This window comes from Rissa tridactyla, chromosome 1, assembly GCF_028500815.1.
Source record: "Rissa tridactyla isolate bRisTri1 chromosome 1, bRisTri1.patW.cur.20221130, whole genome shotgun sequence".
NCBI lineage: Eukaryota > Metazoa > Chordata > Aves > Charadriiformes > Laridae > Rissa > Rissa tridactyla.
In genome coordinates this window covers 146,050,403-146,069,809 of record NC_071466.1, presented here as the reverse complement: position 1 = coordinate 146,069,809, position 19,407 = coordinate 146,050,403, and the positions used below count along the sequence as shown (strand labels likewise).

Below are 19,407 nucleotides of genomic sequence, written 5' to 3'. Positions count from 1 at the left end.
ATTTACAGTTAAAAGCTGAGCTTCCACTTCTAAAATCATGGTCCTCATTTTAAGGTTGTACTAACAGACAGATTGATATTTTTTGCTCTGTAAAAAGTACACTGTAAGAAACAGCTTTCAAACAGACAAATATTCTACAGATGGCATTGAGGTTTGGTTACTATGAAAGTGGTACCTGTTGTACCCAGATTGCAGTTTTACAAACACAGCACCTGTGCAACATTCAAATGTAAATTTAATAAATGTATTTCATATTTCCAAGTCTTCCCCCCCCAAGATGTTTACAGCTAGTTTGAAACCAAAGTGCTTTATGTGTCTCCCTCTTCCCCACCCTGTCCCCAAACACTAAGCACTCACACACTCGTTATTGTAGGATTGCTTGCAAGTGATGCACTGCTGACATTGTTTTTTCCTCCATTCTGTTTACAGAAAGAAAAGCATATAGCATTTGTTTTAAAAGTAGGAACTTCAAGCCTACTGACTGTGATAGTGAGCCTTTTAAAGGAATTCCTCCGATTATTTTTTTTTGCAGGATGGTTCTACTATGAAAAGTGACTATAAAAATTCTTTTTACCTCAGTGGGTCCATTATGGAATGCTGAAACTCAAGGTAGTTTCAACACTGATAAAACCCACACAATAAGAATAGATTTATTTTTGGTACCACAGTATCACAACTCCAGTGTGTGTAAGACCACAGGCTGATTTTTTTTTTGCATACCTTCCGTCCTTCCCCCCCTCCTCTTTTTAAGCAGAGCTCTATAATCTACCATTGAAATTCGGTAAAACCACCGAAGTTTCAAACTGAATTCTTAGAATATGAAACTGCTGTTAATGGCATTGTGTGTATATACATACGTACCTATAGAACTAAAAGTACGAGCAATTCCCTTCAAAATAGTATTACTCGGAGGAAAATTTGTATACAAACCACCAAAAGACTATTTTCTAAATTCGCATGCATTCGGTGCATATTTGATGCTGAAATTGGTTGTGCATACATAGACAGTCTTTATACTAGAACCAATTCCAGCATGTTTTTCTTAGTTTTTATTTAGAAATTAAGGTATATAAGTGTCAAATGTCAAAGACCAATGACAACTGATAATACTTCAGTTCCATTCACAGTCATTTACTTCACACACTTCTGGCTTAGATACCAACAGTCTTATAATCAAATTGTCACAAATATGAAGCTACTAGAAGGAACATGCCATCCTCCCTTCAAAGGAAAATCTTAATCTGATGAATTTGTTGCACTCAGCTGAGCTCAGACATTTGAAATGGGAGGAGAGTTGTGCATTTTTACTGCACCACGGCCATTTTAGTGTCGCAAGTTTGACTTTTTTGTCTGTTTTAATATCCTGTTTAACTGATTTAGTAACCGAACCTCAAACCACTAGAATCCAGCAACAAAAGAAACCGTGAGTTTATGCTGAAGCTCACTAGATTTTAGCTAAGGCATTCTTTAATAACATGAATTATGAGTTAAATTAATTATAATAAAAACAAAACTGTATTTCACCTTTGCTATGATGTGTAGTGCCTACAACTGTTTAAATACAGTATTTATTTACAATAGAAATCTTTAAGATGCCTATGTACCTCATGCAGGAAATAAATTGACTTACAGAATATAGTATTAAGTATCACTAACATACTTCGTTATGAAGGTGTCTTCCCACAATCACAATCAAACAATACACATGTTACAGGAGATAACGTCTTCAGGTTATTTTCTATAAGATTTTTTCCCCCCCCTGAAAAAGCTTTATATGACTAGAATAGAATTAACAAACAATTACACGCTTTGAAATTCATAAAGTAAAGCAAGGAACACCAACATTCTTCCTCTGTATAATAACATATAGATGAGAATTAGCTAATTAAGCAAGTTAATATGCACAGATATTATCATCACTTCATTGGGTATCAAAAGCTCAAATTGAGTTCACGTGTTAAAGTCAGTAAAATGACACTACTTGTGTAGCAAATGCAATTACAGGATAAACAAACTAAGCCACTACTTACTGTTAATTCAACACCTACCTCGTTTCTTGTTGTAAATAATATTCTTACACAACAGGTCATTGTGACAGAGTACCACTGGTGATCCTAAATTTGACAGTCTTTCCTTCATCCAGGCCATCTCTTCTTGAAGAACTTGAGGACTTGGAATGTCACTTAAAAACCTTTTCAGGTATAAGAAGTTTGAGTGTTAATATTTAGTACTGTATGTTCGATACCGAGCATTTGTGATGAAATAAATTATCTTCCTCTATATCTTTATTCCAAATAAATCAATAGACCTTCTCCCAAACTAGAGGGCTCTTCCCCCTGGCACCACTACAGCAGTCAAATTACAACAATTATTTCCCTCTGTCCTCCCCAAAACCCATTCTCTAATGATTTTCTGTGCTCTAAAAATGACAGTAGTCCAAAAATCAGGAACACAATGCCACACGTTTTTTAAAGGAGTAAAGATTAAAAGTATTATATAGCATATATTTAATTCCATTTTTGCTCACATTAAATTACTTCCTTCAGGTAGAATACCAGTACTACATGTATCTGTAACAGAGGAAATTAGCATTAATTTTCTAGTCACAATAAATATGCTTGAGTGGGCATTTTCTTTTAGACTTTCAATTAACTACTCAAATTTTCTCAGTTTTCCTAATGTTATGTTGTAGAAGAAAAAAATTCAAACAACTTTGCCAGATCATTCTTTAATTACAACACAGCAAGAAGTGTAGTTGGCATCCGTGATTTCAAAGAAGTTCTGTGAAGAATGTTTTTAAGCTGTAATTTGCTTTGTGAGTGATATGAAGTTTGATGATATTGTACAAACACTTCCAAATTACACTTAGCTTAAAAGTTTGATCTCCAATCATGTAATTCCCAAGAAGCATTGTCTTCAACTCAAGCTTCAGATTACATCATAGAAATTTTATTTAGGTTAACATAAATGTAAAACATTGCTCCTAGTTTTGCCTTCCTCTCACCCCAATCTTCGAGCGACTGATGCTAGAACCCTTCAAAAATATTTTCTTAATTTGTTAAGCTCCTAAGAAAAGAAAGTTTGATTTACAAGTCCAAAGCTATACTGGGATGCTAAACACAAAATGTAATTAAACCTTTAAACTCAGATGAAACTCCATGATAGCACGAGTCTAGAATGACTGCACAGATACCTTTTCGTCCTCTAGAAAACACCTTTGGGAGCTCATCCGATCACACAAAACAGCCTTTGATTGACTTTACTTTTACACCACCCTATTTTGGACTAATTTATAAACTGAACAAATAGAGGACAGCTAAGAGGTACAGGTCAGAATGAACAAGCAGTAGTACTCCTGCAACCCCAGGAAACATGCTTTCACTATTCACCCCAGAACACAGTCTCAGTTTGGGAGACTGATGGATCTCCTGGAAAGCTCTTTAGATGCAGTTACCTGAAGAAGTACTTCACTTGACTTTGGTTCCTTAAAAAGGGTGAAGAAAACTACCATCATTCATAAAGTGACCAAGTAAGAACTGTACATAGTTCTTACATACACGCACAATATACCAAATGAATTAAAAGTCTCTCCCTATCACATGTGATGTTTATATAGCTATTTCAGTATACAAGTTTATGACAAAACTCAAAATTTTATGAACTTCAACATTATGTGGTACCTAAACCTATTTTTTTTTAAACATTCTTCTACCCCTCAACCAAAAAGAATGGGAAATCTGGAAAGCACATAATGAAATACTTACCTTTTATTTACTTCCTCATCTGTAAATTCTGTGGGTATGAGAGAGAAGTATTTCCCCATCTTCAGCCATAGATTAGATTTAGGGATCCATCCATTGTGTGCATGAATAGTATGGATTTTAGCAAGCTGTCTGGCAATGAGTCTAAAAAACCCGAAAGTTTAAATTAATGTTATATTTGCAATAGATCTGACAGCCATTATCATATTTTTCCTAGCAACAAGAGAAGACGACTACAATATGTTTAACAGAAAAACTGTAAAAAAATTGCAGCAAGGGAACGCAAAGAGGGTTTAAACAAGAGCAGCACAGCTACAGGGTAGCATCTTTAAAGACTCGACTCAAAATGTCATTGGCAGCACTACTTAAGAGAGAGGAAGCAGGAGGGATGGAGTTCAGTTACAGCATGCATACTTCACCTGTATTCACAGCCTACTCTTCAACTTGCTTATCTTTAGAAGAACTGACTCAGTTAGGCAAATACATTTCAGTGCATACATTAAAAGCTAAGATCTTAGGATATCAGCGCTTTCTGTTCACTGCTAACAGTTTAAAAAAGTATGTCTTAATGGAAGGAAGACTATCTTGAATCTATTCAACAAAAGGAACTATTAGAAACAGAGCTAGGAGTACTTGCTTTAATCAAGTCCAGCCCCCTACAACTCCACCATGTTAAACGATCTCCTTAATGGTAACGTGCAAATGCTAAATGCGCGCAATAAACAGACTCTAACAAGCGTATAGTCTTCTGGTGAGGCACCAAATGTCATGTGTTCAGCATTGAAATACCATGATAACTAAGACAGAGGACAGTGAGCCGTCAAGAGCGTGAACATCAACTTAGTATGGGCTTACAGAAGTATTTCTTTTCTGCCTGCTCATAAACTAAGCTCGAGGTTCTTTGGGCCTGACAGAACACCATAAATGCATCATAGAACCTGAATAATGAATAAAAAACCAAAAAGGTTACCTGAAAATATCTGGATTGCATACATGCTCTGGATCCAGTGCTTCTCCCTGCATGAACTCGTAGCACAGGCCATTATTGAAAGTACAGTATAGTTGAGGTGCACAGCCATGAGCCTGCAACACGCGGAAACTCTTCACTTCCTCATCGCGATCTACTAGGAGCTCGGTCTTATTTCCGTAGATCCTAACCAGAACCACATCGTCTGTTAGGTCACCGACATAGCAGCCAATTAGTTTATTGGTGATGCCATCGGTAAACAGCTGAAAAGTAAAAAGAATGCAGAGTTACTCTCTAGTTCACAAAACACAATTTTTTACTACATTGAGCACTAACAAAAGAAATCTTTAAGATACAAGAAAATTATGAAGAAAATTGTGAAGATATTTCACAGTAACACAAGAGAAGATGAACGTGTGAAAACATGCTACAGTGAACTACAGAAATACTACATGTAAAAGGCAATAACTGAAAGCTCAATATTGTAAAATGGGCTTCCACATGACCAGTCTGAAACTGATAGATTAAAATGGCTGAAATCAAAGCCCCAATAAGGCAGCAATCCTAAATCAGTATGAAAACAGTCATGAATACAGGCAGCATGAAAACAAAAACAATTTTGATGCACTTCAGAATTTCAGTATTTGCTGATCAGTGCACAACTAGTAAAAGACACTTCTGGAGTTCTAAACTACTCCTATGAAAAAACAAAGTTAATGTCAGAAACAGTTCAAGTGCAGTGGTTGTCATCTTCCCACTAGCCTTGTGGTTTTACTGATTGAGAACAATTCCTAAAGTCACTCTGGCTCCTCTACAGATTTGAGACAGTACTTAAAATTCAAGCCTCAAGCACCAAAATTCAGTCTCAAGCACCATTCCAAATTTAAAAGCTTCCAACAAGACTGACTATCCTTCCATTTTACTTAATAACTTGTACATGCTATTTAAAAGATTAAAAAAGCATTTCAAGTCCTTCTCATTAAGCTGTACATAAACACAATTTTTAAAGCACTGCAATTTACCAGATTTGACCAGTCTAGTAACCAATGCCTGAAGTAACCAATGCATACTGAAGATGAAGCAAGTAACTTTCTACAAAATTAAGTAAGAGCATTATGTTTACATCTAACAACAACCTACTTACTGCCTTTCAACTAACAATGGAGGTACAGAAACTACAAGTTCCTAGCTATGGAAAGGAGGAGACAGATGGCGGACAGACAAAAAAAACAATCCTTAACTGCTGCTGCTTCTTTCACATTTGATGAGACCTAAAATAGTCATTATATGGGCTGAACCTGACAAGCAGACTAGATCCAGAGCTACTGGGCTGCATGTACCCAGTTGCACGTAGTCGAGCATTTGAAATCCCGCTCAACGCCTGCAAGAGCAACACAGCAGCTCTTGATCTCCTCCTACAGTCTGGTACAGTTTTACAGCTCAGAAAACAGATGTTTGGTGCTTTCAAACTCTTTGCACTCTGTCAACTCAGACTGAATGCTTAAGAAATCGCTAGATGAGTACTACCCATATGAACTCTAGCTGTTAGTTAAGTGACTGAAGGGCAAGACATTAACATTCCCGGGTGACAAGCAGCATCACAAGCAAGAACACCAACGCTTTCATAACTATTGAACAGCCTCCTGCAGTCTTAAGCATAAAGTAGTAACCAATTTAAAGTCAAGGTTTTCACAGCAACTACAATTTATATTCAAGTATAATTTTTTTTTTAGTGGTTAGTCATGCCTCTGCTACCACTCTGTTACCTCCAAAACCCTAATTAAAACTCAATTAAAAAATAAACTCTCACACAAAGCACAAAACCTCTTTCAGGACGAGCAGCGGGAAGTAACTTCAAGTTGGTTAACAAACAATTTTCCCTTGTGTGGACATCTTGCAAGTTTGATTTGACACCTTTCTTTAGGAAGTGCTTTATCATTAATTCTCATTTAGTTATAACTTTTTCAAATTATCTAGCTCCTTGAATCTGCAAGCAGCTTTTATTTAAAGGCAACCTGAAGACTCTGGATATAAAGTTTTTTAATTTGTAATTGTAACAGAAGTCAGAAAATCAGCTGAAAACTGAAACCTAATTATCAGAATTAGAACATTTAGTGTCCAATGATAACAGTTTGAATTCCTTATTCACACATCATCCTGCGTTTCTTCTCCCTCAAACATGAAGTCAGGCCCAGAACACAAATACTGACAAATGGAGAGGTCTGTTACATTTCAGACCTTATACTAAACATTAATGTTTAACGAAAAAGTACTTTTTTTTCTTTTATTAAAACACACACGAACAACAGGCAACTTCTCTACAGGCTTTATGATTCCTTCAAACCATGGACAGCTTTGGTGGGTTTGTTTGGGTTTTTTTTGAAAGCCAAACAATTCAGAAACTTTGACTTCCCCCACCCCTCCAAGAGGTACCCTTTCTTTATTTTGAAAAGCAAAGTAGTATCCTTCAAATACAAGTGACAGCTTATTTCCAAATCTCAAGGATCTGGAGAAATCAAGCATCAGGAGAATACTTTTTTTTTTTTTTAATTCCTTAAGGAAAAAAAATAATAATCTGAAGTTGGGTCAAGTCTACCCATTTAGGAAGAGACAAGACTTTCACAGTAGAAAATGCTGTATTTTAGCTATCATGCCTTGTCTTCCTCAACACCCCTATGCTATGAGGCGAACGAACTCAACAAGAAATAGCTCAAGGTTCCTGAGGACAGATGCAGAATAGTAGAGGATATGAAGGTATTCAGTTTTCTTAAACAGTTATGAACACTTCATCTTGCAGAAGTAGGTTCAACAAATCACATACCTTTCATCTACACAGGGGAACCATAAATTCAAACAATCCTGCTTACAAAGTCTGCTTGATTGACTCAAAATTAAGACTTTACAGTTTATGAACATATTTTATTACTAGTTATTGTTTTAATAACCCAGAATAAGAGACAAGTAATGAAGAACCTTGTCTTAAACAGTCTTCACAGCAACTAAACGTTACAATGTTAATCAGTGCAACTAAGAAAACTATACCATTTAGCACTACAGATACCGGTTTTCACATTAAAATGACAACAACTGTACTCTAACACTACCCTATTCTTTTGCTCAACACTTATATGTGGATGTTTTAAGTTGTGTACATAAGCATATTGTTGCAGCAACGCACGTGCCTTCAAGAGAAGGATGATGTGCATGAGCAGTGTTACCTAATTTGAAAAGGCAGTACTCAAATGTGCTTCAAGTATGGCTTGTCAATCAAAAGTTACACCTTAATATTGTAACGTCTTCATTCATAACCTTCCCCCCCTTTCAGTGTATAGTCACAGAACTACTTGGATCAGAAGGGATGTCCTGTGATCATCTAGTTCAACCTCCCTGCTCAAATAAGGCCAACTAGAGACAGTTGCCCAGGACTGTGTCCAATTAAATCTCCAGGAATTATGGAGACTCTACAACCTGCCTGGGCAACCTGTTCCAGTGTTTGGTCACCCTCACAGTAAAAAAAAAGTGTTTTCTTGTGTTCAGATGTAATTTCACATGTGTTTTATCCCTATTGCCTCATCTGTCACTAGGCACTGAGGAGAGTCTGGCTCCGTCTTCATTTCCCTCCGTCATTGGTGACAAGTGATATGGAGAAGGCCGAGGTTCTCAACGACTTCTTTTCCTCAGTCTTCACTGGCACGCTCCCGGAGTCACAGAAGACAATGGCAGGGAATGGACAGAACTGCCCATCATAAGTGAAGATCAGGTTCGTGACCATCTGATGAACCTGAAAGTGCACAAGTCCATGGGACCCGATGGGATACATCCATGGGTACTGAGGGAACTGGCGGATGAGGTTGCTAAACCGCTCTCTATTATATTCCAAAAGTCATGTCAGTCTGGTGAAGCCCCCACTGACTGGAAAAGGGGAAACATAATCCCCATTTTCAAAAAGGGAAAGAAGGAGGAACCAGGGAACTACAGGCCAGTCAGTCTCGCCTCCGTGCCTGATAAGATTATGGAGCAGATCCTCCTGGAGGCACTGCTAAGGCAGAAGAATAACGAAGAGGTGATTGGGTACAATCAACACTGCTTCACCAAGGGTAAATCGTGCCTGACAAACCAGGTGGCCTTCTATGAGAAGGTCACAACATCAATAGACAAGAGGAGAGCAACTGACGTCATTTACCTGGACCTGAGCAAAGCCTTTGACACTGTCCTGCATGACATCCTGGTCTCCAAGCTGATAAAATATGGGTTTAATGGACTGACAATTCAGTGGATAAAGAACTCACTTGATGGCCGCACCCAAAGAGTGGCTGTCAATGCGTCCATGTCCAAGCGGAGGCCAGTGACAAGTGGAGTCCCTCAAGGATCAGTACTGGGACCAGTCTTGTTTAACATCTTCGTCAGCAACATGGACAGTGCCATAGAGTGCACCCTTAGCAAGTCTGCCGACAACACCAAGCTGTGTGGGGCAGCTGAGACGCTGGAGGGAAGGGATGCCATCCAGAGGGACTTTGACAGGCTGGAGAGGTGGGCCCATGCCAACCTCATGAAGTTCAACAAGACCAAGTGCAAGGTCCTCCATCTGGGTCAGGGCAATCCCAAGCACCGATATAGGCTGGGCGGTGACTGGCTTGAGAGCAGCCCTGAAGAAAAGGACTTGGGGGTGCTGGTGGACGAGAGGCTCAACATGAGCTGTCAGTGTGCACTAGCAGCCCAGAAAGCCAATCGTATCATGGGCTGCATCAGGAGAAGCGTGGCCAGCAGGTCAAGGGAGGTGATTCTCCCCCTCTACTCCACTCTCATGAGACCCCACCTGGAGTACTGCATCCAGCTCTGGAGCCCCTACTACAAGAAAGATATGGACGTGCTGGAACATGTCCAGAGAAGGGCCACGAGGATGATCAGAGGGCTGGAGCACCTCTCCTACGAGGACAGACTGAGAGAGTTGGGGTTGTTTAGTCTGGAAAAAAGAAGGCTCCGAGGAGACCTTATAGTGGCCTACCAGTATCTGAAGGGGGCCTACAAGAAACCTGGTGAGGGACTTTTTAGGATGTCGGGTAATGATAGGACTAGAGGGAATGGATTAAAACTAGAGATGGGACGATTCAGACTGGACGTTAGGAAGAAGTTCTTCACCATGAGGGTGGTGAGACACTGGAAGAGGTTGCCCAGAGAGGTGGTGGAAGCCCCATGCCTGGAAGTTTTTAAGGCCAGGCTGGACGGGGCTCTGAGCAACCATGGCAGGGGGGTTGGAACTAGATGATCTTTAAGGTCCCTTCCAACCCTAACGATTCTATGATCATGTATTTAACATATTGGTAAGACCCCTTCAAGCCCTCTTTTTTCCAGGCCAAACAGTCCCAACCCTCTCAGCCTCTCCTCATATGAAAGATGCTCCAGTCCCTCAAACATCTTCATCACCCTTTGCTGAACTTGCTCCAGTGAGCCTGTATCTTTCTCATACTGGAGAGCCAAGAATGGAACACAGCACTCTAACATGGCAAATCAGTGTAAAAGTATTGATTCTCATACATTTTAGCATAAAAACAAAATGAACGCATTAAAAAGTTTAGAGAGCACTTCACAGAAATAATTTGTGTTAAGCTGTTCATCAAGTTTAAAAGTACCTTGCCTGCCATATGTAAATGAAAACTTGTGAAACGTAACATTAGAAAAAGCTCTTATCCTGTCATTGCAGGACCGAAAGAAAAGTGAAAGTTCTGTTGAACTAAGAAGGATCAAAACCACTAAGTATAAAATTAACTATCCCCTCTGAAGAAAGTCTATTGTCTTTATCGAATGGCAAAGATGGCAAACAAAATAGGCAATAATTCCCAAGACACAATGGCACCACTTCAACTCACTGGAACTTGTGCTACCGTTTTCTACTTCTCAGAAAATAACCCTCTAACGAAGCTTGTCTTTCCGTACAGAATTGTAATATAAAAAAGACAAATCTCTAAGGTCATCAGAAATAAGTGATACTACCCAAAAAATAGACATTAAGTAGTACTAATGCAAAGAAACAGTAAGAATTTGATTTGATTGTGCTGTTAAACAGAGACGTCTGGCCACTGTACAGCTTTTGTCACACGGCACAGGTCTATTATCCCCTTCAAACAAGTCCCATTACTGTTAATAAAAAGAAATCTACAACAAGGAAATTGGACTCCCTCAACTGATAATTTAGGAACTCTACTTCTTATTAGCATCTATTTGTAACATGCTGCTCTAAGTAATTATTTACACCCAGGAGCATTTTAGTTATTGCTTCTTAAAAAGGCAGAAGGGTTTGCTTACATTTCTAATAACATTATCCAGACTAGACAATTTCCATATTCCATCATAAGAAAACATCTAATGTTTTCTACCAGTAAAAGAATGTAATACTCACTTTATTCTTTTATTCATAATGTCCTTACTGTAGCATTTAAAGAATTAGCTTAGAATGCCTTGCCTGAAACATAACCCGAGATACAACAGAGCAAAACAGGAATTCCATAACAAAAGCATCAGTTGAGCAGCATAAACAGAGAATGGACTCTGATGACATGGATAAGGTAATCAGTAAACTCTCAAGGCTACGTGCAAGATGATGGAAGAATCTACAGAATGTTACTAATAGCAGGTAGAAATTTCTGGAAATAAATCAAGAATTACAGAGAGCCAACAGAAGTCAGGAACACGATGCAACACAAAAAAAAAATCCAGCAGCAAGATTCTGTTACTCTTGCAGTTTAATTTAAATATTATAATTAAATTTAAATTATCACACTGCAGTAAGTACTTTCAGGTGAGGTGACACAAAGCTAAAACTAAATTCTGAAAACATTTCTGGAACCATTTGTCATACTGGCCCACAATCCAGTCAGAGATCTAGTCAAGGCTTTGTAGCTCTTGGGAACAAAGATAAACTGTTTACTGAACGAAATGCAGAGTGAAAGTGAGAAAGCTACAAATAAGCTTTAGTTATCCAAATGCAGTCTCAGAAAGCACCACACGGTAGAAACAAGACAGGTCAAGTGAGTCCAGGAAGAGCAGAGAAAACTCAACCAAGACATGTAACATCTTTGAGCAGAGTTTACCCCAAAAGCACTCTTACCAGCAACAATCAGGTTATTAGATTCCCGAAAAGGGTATGCGATTGATATGTTGCCATCTCATAGGTAGGTGGTTCAAGAAAAGCTTACATCTGATCCTACTGTTCCAGGTGTTCAAAAGAACGATAAGAAAATTACAGTCACACGTAAGAGGCATGAACAAGCAGAAATAAAGTGTCACAGAGGCAAAGTACAAAGCACTTAATCACTCACACAAGAGATGTAAAACCAGGCAGATTTTTTCCTTCTAGACTGTTATTACAGCCATCGGAGAAGAAATATAGAAAGCAGTATTGTACTGCTGTAGAAACAGAACAATGATGTGAAGTTTCAGCATAAATAAGTAAGGATTCCCCCAATTCTGCTGCTGAACCCCATATTGCACATTAAAAGCTCCAGAAAGGAACAGGTTTTTCAACACATTTCTTAATAACACATTTCTCGTACATAGTGCTCACTAAACTTCCAAGCTTGTAAGATGTAACCTTGTTTCTTCTGGAGAAGTACATACAGGCACATCCACAAGTATACATTTCTCAAGAATTTCATTTCTTGAAACAAGGCTAGTTACTTCCCCACCTCTTTCTGTAGCTATTCCTAAAAGGAGGACAAAGTATAACTAATGGAAAACTCAAGCCTTGGGTAAATCCTCATCTATTCAACAGGGCTTACAAGAAACATAATTCAAAGGTCTCCAGGCTCTGGAGCCGCATCCTCTAGATCATTACACTCAGCAGGTGAAAACCATTGTCTATGTGATTTTGGTGGCCAGATGTTCATCAAAACAAGACCATTCGGTGTTAAAAGTACCAAGGCTAGCAGGGAGCCAGTAAGTTAATGGCACCATTCTGTGGTAAGTTTGGCCACAGACTGAACTAGCAGTTTTCCACTGAACTCTTTGGGTGCTCATCCATGACAACAGAATGGAGAAAGCAACACCACCACTACCTATGCCATGTAGTATCACTTAAACTTTTTTTTTTGTTTTGCTACCAAACCATCAACACTGCAGCTTCAAGGAAGAATTTGGGGGGGGGGGGGGTTGGGGGTTTTTGTTGTTGGTTTTGTTGTTTTGGGGCTTAGGTGTTGGGGTTTTTTGTAACATTTTAACTGAAGTTTCACATCTTCCATATTCTCAATATAAAGACCATTTAAAATTACATTCAGTAGTCTATTATAAAATGCTATAGATATGTCACCCCTTGCAAGGGCTGGTTTCCGATCTAAATGTGTGACAAGATGAAAAATCTTTCTTTTATGTCATAAGAAAATCCCAAAGTTTTTTATCTTGTTTCTGAAGAATATTCTCCTATCTGAAAACAGTCAACATCAGATAACTAGTTAAGATTTCCAAAGTGGTGAATCATTTTAAATCTTTCTACAGATTTTGTGATACTGACAAAACCAGTTACAGATAAATGCAAAACAATTAAGCTAATAGAAAAGGAGTATAAGATTTTGTTCTAACTCAAATAATTTTCTATTCCTCCTGCTGGAAAATTTTGACATAAAATGGACACATAACACTAGGGGGAAAAAAAAATAGGAACTAAACCATCTTAGATAGCTACCTTCCTTTCCAATCTTACAAGTCTATAGCAGAAGCTATATGGCATTACATAGCCAGACCCAAGCTGTGTCTAAGCAAATATCAGTTCTCTGTAATTAGAATGAGTCATCAATACAAACACACCTATAGCATGCACAACTGGATTACATCACGCACTGTGATGTGGCACATGTGGTACATCAATTACGTAAAACATCACCACATGCATGATTGCTGCCCCACCCACTGATACCACAAAAAACTCTTTACAACAAGGGACTGAGATTATCAAGCCTTATCGGAATCTTAGTAAGAATGGATAAGCAACCTAGTCTCAAGCGACATCTAATACTGCCTACATTTCCCACTTACTGTGACATTCTGTTCAAGGCACACCTCAAATTACCTTTTTTCCACAACACATGGGCAATGCAGCCCATTCTGCAACTCTTAACTTTTCTTGGTCCTTCCTTCACTCATCACTGTTCTATTTAGAGATATTAGCACTTCAGGATGTTAATCTGTGAACTCAGTCCTTCCCTCTTTAAGTGGTAAGTACTTTCACAACTGCTGAAGAGTATGATGTCCTAAAAAACAGCTAAGCAATAAAAATACTCTGGAAAAATGTAACTATACAAAATAAGTTAGTTTGCATTGTTTCCCCACAGACTAATGTTTTCTGTTTCCATTCAATTATTTCAATACTTTAAAACCCACAGGCCGCCTAAATAAGTTGCGAAATATTTTTTAATCACAGTTTGTCATAAAGAAAAAATTGCCACAAGCAAAGAAATTAGAGCAGCAGCCAGAAAATATTGCCTGAAGAAAAGCTATTGAGAGCAAGTCAGGAAGAAAAAGCAAAGAGACACAGGGAAAAGCTAACCTCCTATATAACAAGAAACAAAAAAAAAAAAAAAAAATCAAAGGGGAAGGGGGCGCATTTTGACTGTGAAAGTACAAGTCTGTAAGTATGGCTCTATCATCTGCATTCACATTTCATAGCTACAGGAGCAAGTTTTTGCAAATAATTATAAAATGCTGCAGTAGTAAAGTCATGCAAAGTGTTGCTAAATGCAAAGACACATACATCTTGGTAACAAAGACACAGTACCAGAAAACAAGCAATGTCCAATTATTTCAGAGAATAAAACAAAAAACCCCACTTATTAGGAGATGACCCGGTACTAAGTTCTAGATAGGAGCTTGCAGGATTCAGGGGTGGAGAGGAGTCTTATTGAAGAATTTGATCCCTTTTGCAAAACTGATCCTTTTTTTTTCCCCCCCTCTCTCGTCGGGTTTGGGTCAGGACAAGAGCACTGTTTGCTTGCATATAATTTTTATAATTCTAGATCCCTGAATGACTTTGCAGATGATGTTTTTTCGCACTGGTCTATACAAGTAATGGAGGTGTAAATTAGCACTATCATCATTAAGCCTCTTTACCAGTAAAAACAAGCAGCCCTTATTATCAATGTTAAAAATTACTTCGGAATGGAAAGAAATACAATTGGTTTTCCCGTACCGTAACATTACACTGCATTACATTAACCTACTGAATCCTCCATTATCACCAGACCTACAAGATGTAGCATAGGTTATGGGATAGAAGAATCTGCACTTACTGAAGAGGTAACTAACCTTCCCATACTGTAACCAAATCCTTCAAATACTACCACAAATGAATCTCCATAAATGAGGAAAAATTAAAAAAAAAAACAACAAACTCTTAATATGGGCAAGATTCCAAACTGTGATTGTATTTTTACATTAGTAAGGGTGATACAATTTCTTTAAGACAGTAGAGCTAAAACAATTAAGTTTTTAACTGTCACTTATAAAGAATTGCTTAAAATATAAAAATTGGAATGCCCACTGTCTCAATTTAAGCTGTTCACTAATTCAAAACAGGGTGTGAGTTCTGAAGACCATTTTTGCTTATGAAATCCAAAAAAAATGTCTCATATGTTCACTGCAATCAATTTCTGAATTTAACAAGCAGTGAGCTTTTCAGCAGGAGGCTGGGAGAGAGGCCTCCAGAGATCCCTTCCAACCCGAACTACTCTACGTTTTTATTACTAAAATCAGCTGTTACAGAATCAAAAGTGACTACTGCAAAAAGCAGATTTGTTTTAATGACATTGCTTTGTATTACTGTAAAGCAGAGAAAGCAAGCCTCAAGAATTTAATAGTTAGAAAATGTAACACCCAGTTCTACACAGCTCCAAGTACATCCTCAGAAGGTAACTGCACAAAGTATTTATCTACATGAAGATCAGTGTTTAGAGAGGGAAGTTTTATTTCTCCTTACCAATGTAAAAGAACTTAAGTATCTGTACTGTTTTGTAGTGATAATATTCACATATAACTTCAGATTGAGGAGATACATTACAGTAGAACTGCCCGTGATTCAGCAGATAATTGGCAATGCTTATGGAGTCTACAGACCTCAAATAAATAATGAAATTTAAGAATTAAAGTGCTGAAGATTTAAACTATTTTCATCCTCTGTCCTACACTTATGTTTTATGCTATGAGGCAAAAAAAAATGCTAAAATATATTCATAAATTTACATACTTAAAAATCTTACAGAAAGTGAGGATTAGGCATTAAAATTTTTAAACTACAACGTTTCAAAATTGTTTAGCTGACTAAACAATGACACACAACAGTAAATTTCTGCAAGAGAAGTTAAGTAACTTTTTGAAGTCAAACTCTGGACTCATCTTCTTACTAATTGTTTTGACCCAAGAAGTACTAAGAGTAAAGGTAGCTAGCAACAGAGTTCAACAGAGGAAGCAGTAGTTCGCTCCACCTATCAGTGTTCTTTGTTCTACTTGGCTATGGTGCTGCTGTTTCTGATTATCAAGCATATTTTCCATGCAATACACGACTCTCATTTTCATCTCCCTTCTAAATATACGTCCCTCTAATGAGGGGACTCCAAGGCAGACCTTCTGCTCACTCCATCCTTTTCACAAAGTCACCTTTCATTTCAGCATCTTACTGCATGTGATGCACATGTAACATGCATGTGTACCAGACTGCAGCAGCAATGGTGGCAATGCAATTAGTTTCAAACACACCCATTCCTCCTCATTAGTCTGTATGTGAACTGCTGCGCGTATGTAAAGTGTTAAAAATAAAAGGCCACTGAAGAGCTTCATGAGAATAGGATGTTCTTCTGCTGCTGCTGAAAAGGAGGAAAAAGAAATAAGCTAGCCGAAAAGTTTTGGTCTTAAAAGTAACTTGGTTGAAACAAAACTCAGACAATTTTTAGACAGAAACCTCTAACCACAGACAGTAGTCTACTACTATACTATTGCTTGACCAGTCAAATGAGTCCCTGTTCCACATCGATGGTACTGGTGGTTTTTATTCTGTTAATTGCATCTTCCAAAGAGGGTGACAGAGGAAGGAAGCAGCATTTTTTTTTCCCTTAAGCCTACTAGAACTTTACCAAAAGGCTAGAGTCATCCCTCCTTAATAAGAAAATGTTTTTGTTTCACTTATTAGCATTCCTGTATGAAAGAAAAAAAAATATTCTGTTCAGAAATATCCTCATGAGAGAGCTAAAAGAACAAAACCATGTTTAACTTTAGGTAGTCCTGCAAGGAGCAGGGAGTTGGATTTGATCCTTATGGGTCCCTTCCAACTCAAGATATTCTATGAACTCTCTTTAATATTACATATTATAAAGCTATTTTCATGACACCTCAAGATGTTGGGACTGTGCTTAACTTATGGCTACAGCCCTCAAAGGAATTACTTAGAAAAAACTCGTTAGCTTTATTTTCATGCTAACTGGACCAGCATATGTCAAGTTTCTTTTCCTATCAAGAAACTTCAGAAAGTATCACTCAATTTACGTGCTAGCACCTCAATGTGCTCAGTTTTCCTACACAAATTAGTTCCAGCAGCTCTCTTCAGAGGAACTTCCCCAAAATAAGACACTTCCACGTATTAATAACTGATGAATAACACAGTTTAACAGCATGTAATAAAACGCTCAACTACACACAGGGTGCAACTGAAAGGCCATTTTAGGCAGGTAAATTGATGGAAGAGTCTTACGGGGCCAGGTTAAGTATATTCTAGAAGCACAAAAGCAGCCAATCCTCGAGCAGATGACTCGTCACAAACACGAACGATTGCTCACCTAGAGGAGAGCAGCGACTGAGCGCCGGTACTTCTGCTGACGGCCGAGGCGAGACGATGCGAGCAAGGACGTTAACGGGGCTCATACTTACCGAGACACCGCCAGCCTAAAACCCAAACCCCGTGGCGAACCCAAGCCGTTGATTTATATTTATCTATTACGGCGCGGGGGGAGCCCGCGAAGGTCTCCGCGGCCGAAGGCGCCCGCGGCAGCGCTCCGGCGGCCGTTACCTCGCCGGCCGTTACCTCAGCGGCCGTTACCTCGCCGGCCGCCCCCCTCCGCGCCAGGGCAGCGCGGCGGCAGCCAGCCGCCCCCTCCTCTGCCCCGGGGAGGCAGCAAACCGCCCACCAATCACACACACACACTGCTTTACGAACACGCCCTGCTCCTCACGGACCCGGCGAGGGGGACCCTCACAAGGCCCTCCCCCGGCATCGCGGCCCCGGGGCCGCCGCCCGAGAGCAGGTGGAAGAGCTCTCCTCTCCGCTAACGGAGGGAGGGAGGCACGAAAGAAGGAAGAGGAAAGAGAGCGATGGGGAAGGAGAAGGCGGAGGGCCGGGAGGGGGACGGGGGATGCTGCCGCGCCGACACGCCCCGCCGCCAGACCTGCCTGGCAAATGGGGCTCGGCGCAGGGGGCTGCGCTGGGAGAGCCGGGAGGGGGGAGGGGAAGGAAGCGAGGCGGCAGCTCCCCCGCACAATGGCCGCCCGCCCTCCCCCCCTTCCTTCCTCTTCCTTCCCTCTCTGAGGTCGGGCTGCCGCATCCCCCGCCGGGGACCCGGGCCCACAGCCCCGCGTCGCCCCCGGCCTTCCCCGTACCTGCAGCGTCACCTCCTCGGGTCTCCAGTGGGGCCGCAGGCGGCGCAGGAGCTGCAGGGCGCCCTGGCGGCAGCCGGGCCCCTCCCGGTCGCTGACGGTGATGTCCAGCTTGGGCACCTCCGGGGAGCCGGGCGGGACGTGGATGTAGTTGGACATGGCGGGCGGTTAGTCGGACACGGGCAGGCAACTCTCGCTGGTGTCTTCTCCGCGGCGGAGCCGGCAACTGAGGGGGGAAATTTCCACTTCGGCTCTCGATAAAGCGGCTCCACCTCCCCCTTCTCCTCCTCCTCCTCCTCCTCCTCCCCCGGCTGCAGCGCGGAGCAGCCTGGGAGAGCGGGCGGGGTCTGTCGGCGCTCGGCCCGCCACTGACTTGGCCGGGACCGTCACCTGCTCGCCTGACCTCCCCTCAGCGCTCTCCTGCAGCGGCCGGTGGGGCAGCCGGAGGGGTGGGATAGTGAAATCTCCTGACGGCCACGGGGGTGGGGGCTGCCCACCCAGGCGCCTTCACAGCGTGCCCCCCCCCCCCCCCCCCCGCCCCCAGCCGCCGCCCGCTCCCCGGGGCGAGCGAGGCGTGAAGGAATGCGGCTGACCGCGGCGCCGCCCGGTCAATCGCCGGGCAAAGAACTGATTTTAATCTGGCTGTTGAGTTATCTGCTGCGGTTAATTTTTGTCTTTTAATTTTTGTGCCAGCCGTCGCAACAGCCCCTTTTCGTCTCCCCAGCTGGCTGCGTACCTGCCCACTGCCTCCCCCCCCCCCCCCTCCCCGACCCCGCTCTCCCGGTTTCGGGCAGTTGCGCTCCGGTGTCATCTGCGGGCCCTGAGGGCACCGGCGAAGTATCACCCTACAGGCCCGCCCTGATTTAAACATGTTGTGAAGATCATCCTTCTCATGAGCAGTACACAACAGTTATGTTTTTCTTTCTTTTTTTTTTCTTTTTCCCCTGTTCTATGCTGAAAACCTTGCCTTGAAGTTATTTTCAGACAAAAAAAGGGGCCCAGACAATACCACAGCATTTTGCCAATCAAGAAAACAAAAAAAAGAAAGGACCAAAT

The 19,407-nt window shown here is 40.8% G+C and overlaps 1 protein-coding gene across 1 annotated transcript in view; it reads right to left on the bottom strand.

Annotated features, from left to right (window-relative positions):
- Nucleotides 1-18,648, bottom strand: part of ETNK1 (ethanolamine kinase 1) — a 36,467-nt gene extending 17,819 nt beyond the window's left edge. Inside the window, exons 1-4 of the mRNA XM_054208926.1 lie at nucleotides 18,355-18,648; nucleotides 4,732-4,991; nucleotides 3,765-3,905; nucleotides 2,049-2,191 (exon numbers count right to left, since the gene is read on the bottom strand). Coding sequence (XP_054064901.1) covers nucleotides 2,049-2,191; nucleotides 3,765-3,905; nucleotides 4,732-4,991; nucleotides 18,355-18,510 — 700 coding nt within the window. The 5' untranslated portion in view covers nucleotides 18,511-18,648. The remainder of the gene's footprint in view (nucleotides 1-2,048; nucleotides 2,192-3,764; nucleotides 3,906-4,731; nucleotides 4,992-18,354) is intronic.
- Between the last annotated feature and the right edge of the window lie 759 nt (nucleotides 18,649-19,407).